The sequence below is a fragment of the Brachycentrus maculatus genome, unplaced genomic scaffold, assembly GCF_059751285.1.
Source record: "Brachycentrus maculatus isolate JH-2025_06_01 unplaced genomic scaffold, ASM5975128v1 h1tg001451l, whole genome shotgun sequence".
Classification (NCBI taxonomy): Eukaryota; Metazoa; Arthropoda; class Insecta; order Trichoptera; family Brachycentridae; genus Brachycentrus; species Brachycentrus maculatus.
Window position 1 is genome coordinate 60,793 of NW_028282094.1, and position 19,137 is coordinate 79,929.

General features: G+C 34.9%; 1 protein-coding gene across 1 annotated transcript; it reads right to left on the reverse strand.

Moving 5' to 3' along the window:
- Nucleotides 1-377: 377 nt before the first annotated feature.
- Nucleotides 378-17,347, reverse strand: LOC148298989 (uncharacterized; the record flags this gene model as incomplete). The annotated part of the gene is made up of 6 exons (XM_088276475.1): nt 378-10,395; nt 11,830-11,969; nt 13,773-13,959; nt 14,455-14,610; nt 16,407-16,517; nt 17,220-17,347. Coding segments are annotated over 6 exons (809 nt in total), but the record flags the coding sequence as incomplete, so codon positions are not given.
- Nucleotides 17,348-19,137: the final 1,790 nt, after the last annotated feature.

Here is a 19,137-nt window from a genome sequence, read left to right on the forward strand (position 1 = left end):
AATACAAGTTAAATATGTCAAAATGTGTGGAAAGACTATTTACATGGGGAGAAACATGGACAGAATTGATTTTGTGGTGAAATGCTCCGAGATGGCGCTAGTGGCATTGTAGAATTGAGTAAAATGACGCCATTTCTGTTGCTACAACGTCTAAATGGCATCTCCTGTAATATTTCTAAAAGTGTAATTACACCACTGTTGCACCAAATGAGCAATATGGTGAGTTTAATTTTCACGTGTTGAAAACACTATAATGATTAAAGAAAACACTTCGTTTTTTACCACTTGAGTCTAACCCCTTCCCCTTACTTTCCCCTCTCCTTATTTATAGAACAATTTTATATTTTAGTTTTTATACAGACCTGAATGATGGAAGTTTAACTTTTGAAACATATAGTCTGTAATAAAACTCAAGTGGTAAAAAACGAAGTGTTTTCTTTAATCATTGTAACATGTCTTACCACAAAGTTAATACCGAAACAATAAATGAAAACACTATATGTTGTACTTGCCCTGTTCAATTAATTCGTAGACTGACGTCATAAAACAAAATGTACTTTGCTTAGAAGTTACATGTCTAGGTCCCCTTCAAACTATTCATCTCCCCGACGCACACACTTATCCCAACGGTGTTTCAACTTTTGGAAACTCTTGTCGCAATTGCCTTAATCTAAGGAATCATCTCAAATTTTCTTCCTTTCAAAGGTCTTTTGAGTTTTGGGGAACAAGAAGAAGTCGGAAGAAGCGAGATCATGCGAGTAAGGTGGGTGGGGAAGGAACAGTGATCGAGTGTTTGGCCAAAAATTAACGAGTTTTGAAACCTACGCCAGTCTTTGTATTAATTGAATAGCCCACATAAATTATATTACAAACAAAAAACAATTAATTAAATATAAGCTATAAACAAATGTAATATAAATACATATGTTGGATCGGTCAAATTCGAAGTACAGTAAAACCTCGATATAACAGACCTCTATTTAACGATCTTTGGAAATAATGGGCACAAATTCAGTCAGTGTAAATTTTTTTAATGGTCGTCTTAATATACATGCTTCAATTCAAGTGTCACCATGTGTAAACAATTTTTAGCGGCCATGATAATCACAAATAGAATTCAGTTTTTTGTTTTGTATTGTTTATTTCTATCTAAATACAATTTTCATATTTTCAACAAGAAAAAAACATTTATTTCAAACCTATTTTAATATAACGGACTTTCAGCTTAAACTGACACCCCTTCCCCTCAATTAGTCCGTTATATCAAGGTTTTACTGTATTTTCATATTCATATTCATACATGACGGATTATTCATATGGCGGTTCACAATTCCACAGATAAATTTGTTTATTTCTTTTATTTTCTTCAATTCCTATCTTTTATTTCCTTTAATGCCACTAACATCCTTGTGATTCTGACCGTTCAATTATAAAACTGAAACATTATGATATTGAAACAAATTTACTGATTTAATTTTCTTACCAGATAGTACCGTGTATTTTGAACTTGATATACCAGTAATCACGATATAAATATTACTTTAAAATTATAAATATTCACCAAATTCAGTTGTACTCTCATCAAGATAAGAAATAATAATCAATATTTTTTTTAAATAATCGAATGTACAAATTGAACAACCCTAAATTAGTTAATTCCATAAAAATGCATCGCAAGTCTAATTACATATTAAAAATAAATAATAAAAACCCTTATCCGCACCCCAATGGTGCATAGGGCACTGCTTCATATGAACACAGTGTTATCTTGATCGTTTACACACGAAGGAAAGGTGATCAGCCCTCCGCTTCAGGTACCAGTCCAGGGTAATAATGAATAAATATTACAGTGAAAAAATCACTTACATTTATTTGACCCCCCCTGGGAATCGAACCCGGGACCTCCAGAACGGTAGCTGAGCGTGCTGACCATTACACTAAGGAGGCGGACAAAACAAATTACATATTAAAGCTCTTATTTGCAAAAACAAAGTACTTATACAAAAAATATGCTTCTTAGATAAAAAAAAACCAAATTCATAACAGAGACATTGTCAAAAAATATGGTGTTAATTTTCAAATATAAAGAAAAATAACAAATACAAAAAGATATTGTCATTTTAAGATTACAAGAAATGATTTTTTCTGGAGTATAAATCTGTAGTTTCGAGTATAGTAAACCCCCATATAACGTTGAGGTAAGTACCGCGTTATCAGAGAGACCGTTATAGAGGGTAAATGTTTAAAAATTGTATTTTAATTTAATAATGTTTCCAAGCGAGTGTTTTTGCCTAGAATTTTCACTCATGAATTACATGAAATTATAGCAAATATAAACATAAGAGTAAATCCACTCACGAGTAGCCATAGGCTATGAAACTTACAAAGTTGAGGCGTAAGTAGGGCCATGATAAGCGGTGTTACATAAGCCGTAACTAGATTTCAGAGTCACTTGGATAAACTAGGGATAATATGATAATTGAAAAGATTTTTTTTTATTTGGGTATGTGAATTGAATGAGTGAAGAAAGGATAGGAAAACAAATTTATGAGACAAATGTGATTGGTAATAGAAGCAGAGGTAGTCCTAGTACACTTGGCATTGTCTATTTAAATATTTCAAATACTTGATATTGCCAAGTTCTTAGTCATTCTCCCGTTATCCATTTGCTCCACATGTCCGATTAAAAAGTTGAGGCGTAAGTAGGGCCATGATAAGCGGTGTTACATAAGCCGTAGCTAGATTTCAGAGTCACTTGGACGTTAGGTAATTAAAAAATTAAAAATAACACATTTCTCATTTAAGTAATTTAAAAATTAAAAATCATTCATTTCAATATTTTCACTGGTTAAAATGTAAAAATACAAGGAAAAAATGTAAAATACAAATAAAAAGTGGTTAAAACAAAGTTGTTTTATTTTGTAAAGTTTATAAAATGTGCCACATCTGCGAAAAACATTCAAGAAAAAATACAGCTCCCTATAATCTTCCCTCCGATAATGCGGTACCTATATCAACGCCATAGGGGGGTTTACTGTGGTTAAAAAATTTGTCATCCTCTTTTTCTGATTTTTGTTTTTTTTTTATCTTTTTTGTAGAATCTATATAACAACATTAAGACAGTATTTGTTCACATCTATCTAGCACCTAATATTCTAAGTAGCACGTACAGTCAAGTAGCGATATAACTTTATCAAATGGCTGATATTTTAGTCATATAACACACTATCTAACACTACATTCCATTCTAGCAGACTAGTAGTATATTACTGTTATGTTTAAGTTTGTCAATTATCAACTATGTATAATATTATGTGAAACACGAATCTAAATGTTTCCAATTACGACGTACTATATCAATCAACAAATCGTTACAAAGGCAGACAACGAAAGCTTTAAAATATTCCTAAAAGAAACACTGAGCTACGTATTTTAATTTAAACAAAATTTAAAGTCAAACATACATTTAAAAAAAATTATTTAAAAAAAAGAGAAATATTTGTGTTTTTATTATTTCAACAAATATTTCAATTTCATACTGTTTCTGTGAGCCTAAGCGGCTCATTGTTAGAAATAGGTATCAAATTGTGGTAGAGTGGGTTCGAACCGAGAAACTCTGACTTAATAATCCGCGACACTAACCACGGGACCACAACCTAACACAATATATTGTATGTAACATGATATTCCGATTTTGATGGATAATACTTTGATGGGTTAACAACGGAAATAATTAAATAATACATCAAGTAAACTCACTCACCCTAATTTAATAATAATATTTTGCACGTAACAAAAAACAAATTTCGACTTCGAATCTCTGAGATGAAAAACCTCTCATTTATAACTGGAAACATGTTGCGAAACCGCGTAAAAAAACACTGATATCCGGAGCGTTTGTAATACGGAAGATATCGTGAGGTGGGGACGACAACGAAGGCGATACTGGAAGGAACATATAAACAGAATGTCAGAAGACATACTTCCACGTATCGCTCTTCAAGGAAACCCTGAAGGACGTAGAACCCCAGGCAGACCTCCGAAAAGGTGGAGAGATCAACATCCCAAGAGCGACAGGCGGAGGTAAAAACATCTATAAAAAAAAGAAGAATGGAATAATGACTTATTTTAAAGAAGTCGTGGCATAGTTGAGTAGATGCTTAACTGCGAAACTGGCGACGTGGGTTCGATTCCCACCGATTGCAAAATTAATTCAATAATTATTTTCAATTGGTCTGGGTGTTTGTGATGTATTTTTCACATTTACCTTCCCTATCCTTACTATCCTACCTGCAGACAAGCCTCACAAAGGCTTTGCGGGTCATTCCTTTAAAAACAAAAATTGTTTATTTGATATTTCAGCTGCCCATCAAAATACATACAAGTAAAAAACAGAATATCTTTTTTTTATTAAATACAATATCCAAAATGTAAATCTAACAAATTGTGATTTTTTTACATGGGTTTTTAAACAAAGAATTCAGGGGCACACTGAAAAAAGTACAATGCTGTTGAAATATGTTTATCAAATATTTTTTAAAACACTAATTATTACAACACATTATTTGAACTAAATAATCAACAATCGCGGCCGCTAGAAAAATATATATTTCAACAATTTGTTACACTTTTGCCATACGCAAATTTAGCAAACTTAACGACTTATCATTAATCTTTCGTAAGAACTGCTTTACCGTCTTTCAGTTTTAAAAAAAGAGACAGACATTTCAGTATTGAAGGTAGAGATTGTTAATGGAGTATTGTTAAAATTCTTGGCAATATTTTGTCGTAAATTTATATAAAAATAATTGAATCGAATTGTGACAAGGAAGATCTGATAATTTATGTTGCTGCAAAAACTAAAGATGTCGGTGAAATTCTATAAATGTTTCTTGGCTAATTTTGGACATCTTTGTGTTATATCATCCCGAAATATGGTATTATCACTTGTTGAAACATAGCAAATATATCACGAAAAGTATCTACAAAATTACGCATACTCCGAAGGGGGGTATTCGAAAGACTCCTTTCTATTCATAGGTTTTTTTAACCCTCTTCCGCATCCGATGGTGCATAGGGTACTGCATCATATAAACACAGTGTTATTTTGATCATTAACACATGAAGGAAAGGTTATCAGCCCTCCGCTTCGGTACCAGTCAAGGGGAATAATATGGAATAGATATGAGAGTGAAAAAATCACTTACATTTATTTGACCCCCCCCCTTAGGAATCGAACCCAGGACCTCCAGTACGGTAGCCAAGGGTGCTGACCATTATGATACAGAGGCGGACATTATTGCATGTAGTAAAAATATGGCAAATACTGGTAAGGCATGTGCGAAGACACAAACTATAGAGGACGACCCTAAACCTACAAGGACCAAATTATCTCAGACATACGTGGTATGCCGGGTTGAAGAGCCGAGCGGAGGATAGAGACGGGTGAGACTGACCATGACAGAAGCAAACCAATCATCACACAGATTCTAACCCATTTATATAATATACCCCGGACCGGCTAGTACATGACCGATCACCTTGCTTTCGTGTAATTAACAATCAGCTTATACTGCATCGATCTAATGCAGTGCCCTATGCACCATTGGATGAGGTTAAAGCATCAGAAGAAGAAAAAGTGCTAATACCATATAATGGATATGAAATTTAAAGTGACTGTTGTGAAAATCACTCTCAAAGAGAGACAATATCAAGCAAGAAGGACCGAGTTGAAGAATGTGTAAGAAAAATCCAAGATTTTAAACATCTTTTTGCTACATTCAAGGTTAAAACTGCATTAAATTTCGCGGTAAATAGCCATATCAATTCACAAAATATTATATATTGCATATGTGTCAAATTAAATGTGGTTTTGATTTTTTAAATGCAGTTTTTAGGCTGAGACAGTTACGGAGCAGGAAATAAGATTTGGGCTAAAATGTGCACAGTATTCCATACAGATGCAACATGTTTTTCAACGTTTGTTTGATAAAATCCAATTAATTCAAGGGCAGGCCATCTGGTGAAAATAAGGCAAAGTTCAAAACATAGGCACGTCAACAGTGGGTATACAAGTTTAAGACTATACATAGTAACTAGTTTTTCATTGAGGAAACATTTAGAATAAAGGAGTTATAAAATGTGGAATGTATGGTGTTCACAACACTTAGAAGTAGAAAAGTTGAGTGAAAAAGGTACAAAATAAATGCGAGTGTGTACGAGATGTCCCATCTTGAACATAGTGGTAAAATATTTATAAACAATTTACTTTCAAGTAGTTTTTAAGAGTATTGTAAGTACATATCGAGGGTGTACTGGCAAAAAACGTTAGCTCGAAAATATGCAATTCTGACTTAATGATGCGGTATTGTAAAGTGTTCAACGTTCTATGAACTGGCAAAATACACTAAGTAGTTTGAAATGTCATATTTATGTGGTTTTAAAAGCAAATTCAACTTTAAGTTTAACCGGTTAACTGCCAAGAGCGTCTTAAGACGCATTATTTTCTGTGAAAGGAGCGCCACTGATAAAAAAAATTACGTCTTAAGACGCGCTGTTTTAAATGGGCTATTAGTAAAGAAAATCAATTATTTAAAATGTACAAATATATTGAACGCATAGTGACATCTATTGAGAATATCTTTGCATACTTAGAATTGAAACGGAATTTGTTTTTACCACTTTAAACCTAAATTAAAGAGAGGTTTGTCGTCGGAACAACTAATGGCGCTCAGGGTTGTCCAATAATCCTCGAGTTGCCGTCACTGTCGAATCTGATGACAGTGATTTTAGTGTTGATTCTGATGATTTTTAATTTTTTTTAAATCAAAGTGCGTGTGTGTGTATACTTTTAATATTAAACTAGCATAAACAATTACTTTTGACATTTAATTTAGTTTTTATATTTTCTATGACAAATTTTGTGACAACCCTGCACCGTGAACAATTAATTTTATGATTATGGATAAATGACTGCACGACTGGCGCGCTCTTCATTTATTTGGCAAATTTTATAAATAAATGTTAATACACTTTTAATGACAATATGTTTGGAAGGTTTTATTTTTGTGGTAAAATTCGCGGCGTGCTGGATACCGCCATACATGTACCTGCCGGCAGTTAACCGGTTAATAGCTGGTATTTTATTTAGGCTAAAAGTTTTAAATAACAGGGATTATTCAAACAGGGATTTTAGAGTTAACATTTTTTGAGAAGTATACCCACGATATAATAAACTGTATTTTATAAATCAATAAACTGTATTTTTCATGTTCCAAATTTTATAAATAAAAAAATAAAGTTCTAAATGGGACACCCGCACAATGTTTAAACCACATTGATATTTTTTTTAAATATGTGAAATACAACAGGACTAGGCATTTTTTAAAGTGAAATTCTGGTTGATTATTGGATTATTTGAGTATTTTTTTTTTTAATGCGAAACCATAAAATATGGTTTTGTAATCAAAATAATAAACATTTTGACATGATTCGAATCCGGTATTTCTCGCTAGAGTACTGAATATAAAGCCCATATATCGGATTTTGGCAGTAAAATTAATATATATCGTAGTCGTACAGGAGAAAGTGACCAACTAACAAAACGTAAAATGTTCAGGAAGGTCATTTAAGTTCCTTTTGCTTGGCAAGAAAATAAACATCAATGCAGTTAGTAATTTTCAATAACTCAATATATTATTCTTCCAAGTTTAAAATCCTTAGGGATTTTATCAGGGCAATATTAAGCTGGTAAAATATGAAATAGTCAATGATCATGTTTTTTTGTAAAAAATGCACTTGGTCACTTTCTCCTGTATGCCTACGATATAACTATTTACTTAAAAAAAAAAAGGAATACTTAATATAGATGAAGAAGAATATGGATGTCTGTGTATATACAGAGCTTACGACCCATCATAGGCTGGTTTCATTGATCACTTTATACACGTGCAACATTCATCATTCTAACCATGGTCGACAACCACACTACTCAGATTAGATGCTGCCGAAAACCTACATGAAAGAATGTGTCCATTATATGACATATATACGAGTTTCAAAAATTTGAGAAAAAAGGTTGTCAATCATAATTTCGTCAATCAATGAATGTTTCACGTGTATAAAGTGATTACTTAAACCGGCCTATAACAGGCCGTGAGCCCTATAAATACTTAAACTTCCATACACTCTTTCGTTTATGTTGAGATGTCAAAATGTAAGATGTCGAAAGTAATAATAATAATAAAACCCTTATCCGCACCCCAATGGTGCATAGGGCACTGCTTCATATAAACACAGTGTTATCTTGATCGTTTACACATGAAGGAAAGGTGATCAGCCCTCCGCTTCAGGTACCAGTCCAGGGTAACATTGAATAAATATTTCAGTGAAAAAATCACTTGTATTTATTTGACCCCCCCTGGGAATCGAACCCGAAGATGTCGAAAGTAACTCGTAATAATAACTGGAGAAACACAGATTTGTGAACAAGGATTTGGACACATCCAAATTGTTATTAATAATAAAAAATAAAGGAGAAAAAATTCGTCAACGCAATAATTTGGGAATTTCGCAACAGCAAAGCCCTGCTGTATACCACATAATAATCTAAAAATAATATCAAAAAACACGTTTAGTTTTATCAACAATTTAAATATTACAATTACTCAACAAATGAAAATATTAGACTCGTTAATTCATGCAGACAGAGTCGAGCAGTTACAATCACAGCTACATATAAATATATAAAACAGCATCCTAGACTTCATCTAAGAAGCAATCGAAAATCAAAATCCTTTATTAGGTAACTAACTATTGGTGTCAACTAACAAGAACTACCAAATGATATTAAAAATAATAGTACAATACTACTTAACCGCCCTACCAGGAAAAGATCCAAAGTAGAGGATACCATGGATCACGTAGCAAAACTCTAATGGCAACGGGCAGGACATTTTGCAAGACTGGACCCCACAAGATGGACCCCAAGAATTGTACGATGGAGACCTTGGGAGAACAAAAGAGGCGTCGGAAGACCCCAAAGGAGATGGTCCGACAACATAGTCGCTGTGGGGGGTAGAAACTGGCTGCAAGCTGCAACCGACCGGAGAAAATGGAAAGACGGGAAGAGGCCTATATCCAGCAGTGGAGGACAGAGGCCTCATGAAGAATTCATTCCTTCATTCAAACCTTTATTCGTACCCGAAGGAGTATAGGGCACTGCATCACATAAACGCAGGTCATCTTGATCGTTAACACATGAAGGTAAGGTGATCAGCCATCCGCTTCAGATACCAGTCCAGGGTAATGCATATTGAATAAATATTAGAGTGAAAAAATTCATTATATTTTTTTAACTCCCATCCCCCTGGGAATCGAATCCGGCACCTCCAGTAAGGTAGCAGGGCGTGCTGACCATTACACTACGGAGGCGGACCCAGACAAACGTATGTGATACGTCCACAATTTTTTTCATGATACGTAAAAAAATTCCTACTCGCCTTACGTATACAAATATGACATACGGTGCGTTCAGTATTTTGAGGTCAGTATCGCTGGCTACCTCATTGGAAAATATGTCCAGATTACATTGATTGTTATATGTATTACGTTTAATACAAAATACATATATTTGTAAAAATATTCAATAAAATATTATTACAAAAAAAGTTCTGGCGACCTCTTATTTTGAGAATTTCTGACGTGCAAAGGATACAAAAAGGGCCATTAACCCTTACTGGTACAATGTCGAATCTCATTCGACACCTATTTTTTGCTCTTAGGTCCCATGTCGGATGTTATTTGACATTTTTTAAAATTATTATTATTATTTATTTAAATTCCAAGCTTACATTTTTGTCACTCGTATCTATTACAACAGTATGTGGAGCAGATGACAAAAGATTTTTTTCCAATTGGAATGTAACCTAGATTTATTTTTAAATTTTGGGAGACCGGAAAGGGTTAATAGGTCTATCCTTTAAAAAAATTGTCAGGTACATTGTAAATAAGTGTTGTCATTGAAAAATCTTACGAAAAAAGAAAAATAACAAGGTAGGGCGGTTAATATTGCTGCTTTTTCTTAAAAATAAACATTAGATTATTTGCACTTATTAGTAACAATTTTAAGTATGTTGTTCTTTAGGCCCATTATACTAAGGCAAAGTTTGAAAAATAATACAATAAAATGAGTATTTTAAAATTAAGGTACGAAAATTAATACTTTTTTTTTTAGAATGTAAATAAGAAAGGAATTAGTTATTGACAATCATAATTTGACATGAGTTTCATAGATGTTGGTGTTTGCATTCAGGAGTTTGAGCGCGGCATGACATCTTCGACCTGAATCAGCTTCTCTATCGGAATCAAGTTCAATTCGCCGCCGTACATTGGAACCTGTGAACAAAAAGGGCGTTTCAATTAGCATGTGAAAAAAATATATTTAAATTATAATTTTTTAATTGTTAGGTAATATATCCGCCTCCGTGGTGTAATGGTCAGCGTGTTTAGCTACCGTGCTGGAGGTCCCGGGTTCGATTCCCAGGGAGGGAGGTGAAAATAAATATTAGTGATTTAACACTGTAATATTTATTTAATATTACCCTGGACTGGTTCCTGAAGCGCAAGAGTGATCACCTTGCCTTCATGTAAGTAATGATCAAGATAACACTGCTTCGATTTGATGCAGTGCCCTATGCACCATTAGGTGCAGATAAGGGTTATAAAAAAAATATATTTAAATCCAAAATTAAACATGGTTAATGGATTGAATTCTACTTTTATTTACATATATTGCTCACTCCTTTCAATAGCGTCATAAATAAAAAACTAGATTTTTCAGAACGTTTTTAAAGTTAAAATAATAATATAATTTATCAAAAATAAATATCAAGCCACTTATTTAACTTTTTACTGTGCAACAGAACTTTTTAGGTAAAACCTGAATGTTTTTTCTCCATTTGAAAAATATTTAGTATATTTGAAAAAATAATTAAACAATACCCTTTCTTCAAAATGCAAAAACAACGCTTTCTACCCTGTAGCGGGTAAATATTAAGTTAAAAATATGCCATTTTTGGTGGGATATAGTACATTTTCTGGGCATTCCGAAAACATGCACAACTGAAAATTGACAATTTTTGACATATGATGTTGTTGAAGGATTGAGCGGTATGTGAAGCTAAATAAAAAATTTTGTGTTGCGTCCTTGGGACGTTGAAGGGTGAAGAACGGTTAGGAGTTGTTTCTTATTTTTATTCATTTATTTATTTTTCATCAGTGGGAACATGGACAGTAGGTAATAAAGGCTTTATTGTTAATTATGTATTAATTTTAAATCAAACACAGATTTTTTGAGTCTACTAAGTTGTATTTTATTAACAAAAACACACAAAAAATTATACTGTGACAATTGTTTCGCCTTGTTAGGGCATTATCAAACGAATGTAAAGATCAAATGGACTAAGGTCATTATGTAGCTATACAATTCTAAGTGACAGTTTTAACACGTGCAGCAATAATTTATGGGAGACAAAAGTAGCTAATGGGGGATGTAGGTATGTACCCTTATATTTATTTTCTGGGAAAGGAAGAATTTATTGACATGGCAATATTTTAGAGAATTAATATTTTAAAGCTTAATACAATTGTTGGTATAGTTATGGGTTATTATTAAGTTTATTTTTATGAATTTTTATTGTTTCAAAATGCAGTTTATAATTTTTTATTTTAATAATTTTTATATTATTCTTTGACATCAAGACATACACATCTAAATTATGATGAAAATTAAATTAATGTGACGTTACAAAAATGAGGTAGAAGAGTTACCTTGGCAGGAGGTTGTGCCTCGGCCTGTGCGGCCCCCTTGGCGGCGGCAGCCTCGCGGGCCTTGCGCAGACGGAGCGAGAACACGGCTACAGACCTGGCCCGCTTCACTAGCGCCGCTGTAGCCGGACTTAGCTTCTTGGCTGGAACATTCAAAGGACAATAGTAACAATCTCCGTGCTGTTATTATTTGATCCTTAGAATGTTTTTTTTTGTATGCTGATGATGCTATGCTTCTTGCGGATAGTATAGAAGACCTCCAGGCTTTGGTGGCAAGAGAGTATGATGTATGCAAGGGAAGTGATTTGCTGATGACTACTTGCGTCAGGAGTTACACTTGGATGGCTTGACTATGGCCAGTATCTGTACATGACGGATTCTTCAGATCTTTGGACACATTGTGCGTAGCAATGAGGATAGCCTGGAACGACTGGTTGTGATCGGTAGCCTGAAGAGGAAGAGAGGGAGAGGAAGATCCCCACACGATGGACCGATGGAGTTAAGGCAGCAGCAGGTACCTCGGTGGTTGGAGCGCTACGTGCAGCGCAGTCAAGGGATAACTAGAGAAGAGACATTGCTTCCACAAGGGTCACAACCCTCAGTAATGAGGAGTAAGACGGAGAAGAAACTGAATTTTCTCCATTCTCATCATTATTCTCCCTACTTTACTGGGTAATTGCGGCATTGGATGATTCTGACTTTGTTATGAAACATTCATACAGTAAAAGGTTACTTTATATATTAATTTTAAATCAAACACAGATTTTTTGAGTCTACTAAGTTATATTTTGTTAACAAAAACACATAAAAAATTAATAATTTGACAATAGTTTCGCCTAGTTTGTTTGATGAATGACATTTGCAGATAATACCAAAACTAGGCGAAACAATTGTCACAATATTAATTTTTATGTGTTTTTGTTAATAAAATACAACTTAGTAGACTCAATAAATCTGTGTTTGATTTAAAATTAAGGGTAATTTTACCGTTTCACTTGACTGACGGTGTTGAGCGGGAAGGGTAATTTTACCTTTTTACTCGACTCGTCGTAAATTGCGTGTATGTTATTTTTACGCATGACTTTTGCAGCATCTTTTGATCTCATATCGATGTATACAGTATGGTTAAATGTTATCACTTCTTTTCAGAGATGTTTATCTCTATTATGACCGCGAACCCGCCCGCAGATGGTGTGTTGATACATAAATTAAAATGAAGTTCTACAAATTAAACGCCAAATCAATAAATAAAAGGTTACTTGTTGAATTTTGCTTGTTGTTCCTTCTATTAACCTTTTAACTGCGTTAATTTTGTTCCTAACAAACGCCCGTGCGCAGCGTATTTTGCCATTTTTTAAATGATTACTTTTATCATGTATTTAGTTAAGAAACGATTTATTTTCCTAAACAAAAATGTTCAATGGGATTCATTGTGCCTTTTTGGTACTCTATAATACACTTGTGTCACATTATTCTTGAAATATATGTAATACATATAAACAAATATGATCGTAACATAAATAAATCAAAGCACGCATCATGTGTTACTCTTACCCACCAGCGATGCGTAGCGTCGAGAGTGAGACAGGTATAGGGCTTGATTATGGCGCGGACTAATTACCGACAGCAAGAAAAATCAGGGATCTGTTCTTTTATTTATCCTTGTGATTTTACAAATTATTAGTCAGATATTTCAACAGATGTCATAAGGCCAAGGATTGACGCATTATTTTATGCAAAGTTCCACACCATGAAAAAATCCCTCCAAGTTGAACTGAGGTTCGAAACTTGAAGCGAAGAAAAAACACATACGCTTACGTCAGCCGCGTATGGGGCATGTTTTGTAAAAACACATACGGTTATGCGAGCCACGTGGATCCGGTTAAGATATCATTGAACCGAGTAACCAATTGGGGTTGCTATTTGAATGAGTCAAGCGCGGTTACCTTTTGGTTTCTCTTCTTCCCCGGATGAGGCGGACGTTGCGGAATCGGCGCTGGCGGCAGCGGTGGCGGGGGCCGCGGCAGTGGGAGCTGGTTGGGGCGCAGGAGAGGCGGCACTGGAGCCCGTGGGGGTGATGCTCCGAGCCCCCAACAGCTCGGGGTCTGAGCCGCTACTGCCGGCTGATATTTCCTGCAAAATCACAATATTTATATTCCCTTTAATCCTTTGACTTATAGAGTTTTAATGAAGATTTTATTTGGAAAAAGGGCAGGGTTTTTTTTGTCTAAATAAGACGAAACGCGTCACATATTTTCATATATTGTAGTCGTATAGGAGAAAGTGACCAACTACCATAACGTAAAATTTTAAGTCACTATTGCTTGGCAAGAAAATAAACACCGATGCAGTTAGTCATTTTTAACTAGTCAATATATTATACTTCCAAGTTTAAAATCCTTTGGGATTTTTTCAGGGCAATATTAAGCTAGTAAGATATCAAATAGCCAATGATCACGTATTCGTAAAACAATGCACTTGGTCACTTTCTTCTGTATGACTACGAAATATGTAAATAAAAGTAGAATTCAATCCAATAATCTTGTTTAATTTTGGATATATTACCCAAAAATTTTAAATGGAATTCTACCAGCTGTCTGCAGTTACAATAAATAAGGTTCAATTTACCTTCCGTTCCAGCTTGAGTGTGGGCAGGGGGGGGATGCAGTGCGTGGAGCGGTGAAGAGGCTCCTTGGCAGCCAGGGCTGCAGCCCTCAGGGGGCGCGGGATCCACTCCGCGCCTCCCGTCCCCACCGTCAGATGCACCCCTGGGTGCTCCGCCTCCTGTTCAATGAATCCATTTAACGGCCTTAATTTAGGAAACTACAAATTGCTACTTGCTATTGCGGTGACTTGTTACTCAGTCGATGAACAAGATATGATCAAGTAAGTACGTTCTTCTTTTGATGAGTCTAAAAAAGCTAGGTATTCATATCACACTACAAATTCTGCCATTCTCCCAATACAGTTAAATGGAGAAACAATACCGAACTGCGACTCCTTTAACTCTTACCACTCTGTAGGCCAGACATTCTGGCCCGTATGATTCTAGTAGGCAGCTCCGTGAGCCACAATGTCTGGCCCGGCGCAGGTATAACTTTAATCACTGATTTCTCTATCACCCAAGTATATTCTACCAAGAAATATTTCAGATAAATACAGTTAATCTTAATTAACATGGTCATACAAATTGCTAGACAGAGTGTCCCAAAATTAGGGAACCCAAATATTTATTTAAATGGTAGAAAAACATCGCATTTTTTTTATCAGAGTAGCTAATCAGTTATGAGAAAAAATGGTCAGAGTGTAGAGTGTAAAGGGTTAAATATCTAGGGTCACTAACGCAAAAGGATGGAGGGTGAGCAGCAGATGTATTGCATAGAATTAGTGTGGGGTGGATGAAATTCTCATCCGTGACGGAAGTCCTTTGTGACCCAAAAAAGCCAGCCAAGCTCAAGGTAAAAGTCTACCAAACAATTGTCAGACCCGCACTCCTCTATGGCTCCGAATGCTGGACGATGTATAACACCTACTCTAGGCAATTAGAAACTGCTAAAATGTGAATGTTTAGATGATCAGCTGGAGTTTCCCTTAGAGATAACATAAAGAGTTCATGCATTTGTGGAAGCCTGGGCTTAACTAATAGCAAAAGTAAGGTAGAGGAAAGGCAATTGAGATGGTATTGGCACATAGGACGCTAAGAACCTGAACATACTTTAAACCAGGCTTTGGAGTTTTCTCGAAAGACATCTAGAGGAAGACCAAAAAATTCATGGATGCTACAGAAATATGACATGATTCCAAGACGCAAACGATAGAAATCAAACAGATGGCTATATTTATGCTAATATGTATATAGCTATAAAACAATAAAAACACAGCAAAAACATTAACATCTGTATTTTTTCTAACTCTTTGAGAAAAAAAACGAAAATAAAACAGTAAAATTACATAGGTTTCATTCATGTTACTCTAGTATATCATTAATTTAGATAACATGATTTGAAGGCATGGCCTAGGTGACATTGTCTATGAAAGAAGGACCTACAACCTGAGGATGAGGAGAGCTGACCCTAACAGACTGCAAAGATGATAAGTTGGAATGAAGCAAGGAAGAAGAAGATCACACAAATAATATTTAGCGCCTCATACATATCGCTCACTCCTTTCAAGATTGTCATAAATCAAAAAACTTGATTTTTCAGGAGAACGTTTTTAAAATTTAAAAATATAATACAATGTATTAAAAATAAATATCAAGCCACTTATTGAACTCTTTACTACGCAACAGGTCTTTTTAGGTAAAACCTGAAGGTTTTATTTCCATTTGAAAAATATTTAGTATATTTAAAAAAATAATTAAACAATACCTTTTCTTCAAAATGCAAAAACAACACTTTTTGCCCTGTAGCGGGTAAATATTAAGTTTAAAATATGCCTCTTTTGCTGGGATATAGTACATTTTCTGGGCATTCCGAAAACATGCACAACTGAAAATTGTCAATTTTTGATTTACGACGTTCTTGAAAGGAGTGAGCGATATGACCTTTGACCTGCGTAATTTGTGTAAGCATACTCACATGGGGCCAGTGGCGGGTAGGAGATGGAGTTTTCTTGGGTTTGAACGGAGGGATTTCTGCAACGAGAGGAGTTCTAGCCGGCGTAACAGTCTCCGCACTGCTTGAACTGGTCTATAAATAAATAAACAAAATATACATAATCTAACCTTTCCGGGAGTACAATAATTGATGTCCGACTTTTTCTGGGGAGTGGGTTCTATTCACATTAATTTCATTTCATGTAATCAATGAAGATTGAAATTATGTACAAAAAAAAATTTAAAAAGGAAGCAATAAAAACTTTTAAAAGTTTTTATTAATTTTTTATTGCTTGTTATTTTAAATATTTAATTGTAATATCACTTTTAATATTGTTTACTTTTTGTCCGCCTCCGTACTTTAATGGTCAGCACGCTTGGCTACCGTTCTGGAGGTCCCGGGTTCGATTCCCGGGGGGGGAGGGGTCAAATAAATAAAAGTGATTTTTTTCACTCTAATATTTATTCAATATTACCCTGGACTGGTACCTAAAGCGAAGGCCTGATCGCCTTTCCTTCATGTGTTGACGATCAAGATAACACTGCATTTATATGATGCAGTGCCCTATGCACCATTGGGTGCGGATAACGGTAAGATAGATATCAAATTGTAGTAGAGCGGGTTAGAAACCAAAAACTCTGATTCAAGAGGCCGCAACACTAACCACGGGACCACAACCTGACACAATTTTGGATATATTTTCAAAGAAAATGAAACACGAGCATGCAGTGGATAATATTATCAGCATCACTAACTCGGGTAAGTTTGTGAGAATAGAGCGAGATGGTTGGTTACCTGGGGCAGGTGATGAGTGGGTGAGGGGGTGTTCCTCTGCCGAAAGGGTGGTATTTCCGAGATGAGAGGGCGTCTGGGCGTGTGGGCCGGAGGAGTCCCAATACTGCCCTGCCTGGAATGTTCCTCTCCTGTAACAGGCAACATTGAAATAACATTAAAACAAGAAAAACAGAAATAACATTAACAGATTTTTGTTTTATTTATGTATTAATTTTAAATCAAACACAGATTTTTTGAGTCAACTAAGTTGTATTTATTAACAAGGCGTCAGGTTCGCGCCGCCCAGGACGACCATTGCTGACAATTCGTCGGCAGTTCTCGTCAGAACTTCGGGACGCGGATCTGACTTGGGAGGACGCAAGGGACCTGGCAGCTGACAGAAAAGCCTGGAGACAGTTTGTGGACTCCATATGCTCCACCTAGAGAGCGGTATGGTTTAATTAAAAGTTGTATTTTATTAACAAAAACACATAAAAAAATTATATTTATATAAATTTATTATGTGTTTTTGTTAATAAAATACAACTTAATAGACTCAAAAAATCTGTGTTTGATTTAAAATTAATACTTAAATTAAAACAGAGTTCTACAAATTAAACGCCAAATCAATAAATAAAAAATAAATTTAAAAAATTGTTGTCAATAATAATAAAAAATAACAATTAACACGTTGTCGTCGGCACACGGCATTTGCCGTTTTTTGCGGACTGTCGGTCAACTACGGGACACGGCAAATGCCGTTTTTGTCGGCTGTCGGTTATCGGCGGGAAATAGCAATATGTATACGGGTTTGTTATCAGCGTAAAATAAAATGCATTGAAGGGTAATTTGCTACCTGGGTGCTCGGCGACAGTCTGTCGACGTTATTTGGGATGCCTTGTCCGGATTGGCTAGTGTGCCGCTTGTAAGGCGTCGCAAGAAATCTAGAGTTTTTATGGGATCTCAATCTCAAGTTTAGTTTGAGTCATTTTGCGTATTGGACTATTTTTCATACCGCTCGCACTGTTTTGTTTACTGTTTGGTATTTTATTATTTGAATATATTAGCATTGTATAGGGTATGATACCTCGGAGAGGAAGACTATTTTTTAGAGTTTACAATGCTTCTAAAATTGTGAAATACGGAATACTAATTAAAAATTATGATTATAATTTATTTTTGATGATCAAATGTCATTTTTGATTTCTTTGAAAATTTCAATCGAAAATATTATTTGGTTTTGAAATTGTGTCAATTTTGATAAAGCGATATATTTTTGCGGTAATCGCGAAAAACATCCGCTATAGGGTTAAGTCTATTGTTCGAAGCGCCCGACTACAATGTGTTAATTTGGATAATTTATACAGCGCCATTTTCGTAAAATACTACCTCAAGGGCGCTTCACTGTGAATGAATTGGGGAAAAGAAGATGGTGGAAATGATTTATCAAACAAAAGTTTTCAGTTTTTTTCTAATGAACATCTTACTCTCACTATTTCTAACCACTTGTGGAATCGGTCATGCAACAGCAAAGACACACTCGCCAAATTTAATGCGCTGAGCTGGTAAGATAACTTTACCCGCAGCAGTTTTGTTCTTGAGATCATTTTATATACGTTTTTTATGTAATATATGATGAGAATTGTAATGTACATAAAATAATTGCTTTTAATTTTTCCTTAATCCACAAACTCCGCCCCCTCCCCCTAACTTACCCCCCTCCTTACTTATAAAACAGATAATTAATTATGCTTTAGTTTACATTTAGACCCATAGATGGAAGCATCTCTAGCTTCCGAAACTAGTCGTTAAAATAAAAAAAACTCAAGTGGTAAAAAACAAGTGTTTTTCTTTTACAATTACATCACTACATATCGCTCACTCCTTTCAAGAACATCATAAATCAAAAAACTTGATTTTTCAGGAGATCGTTTTTAAA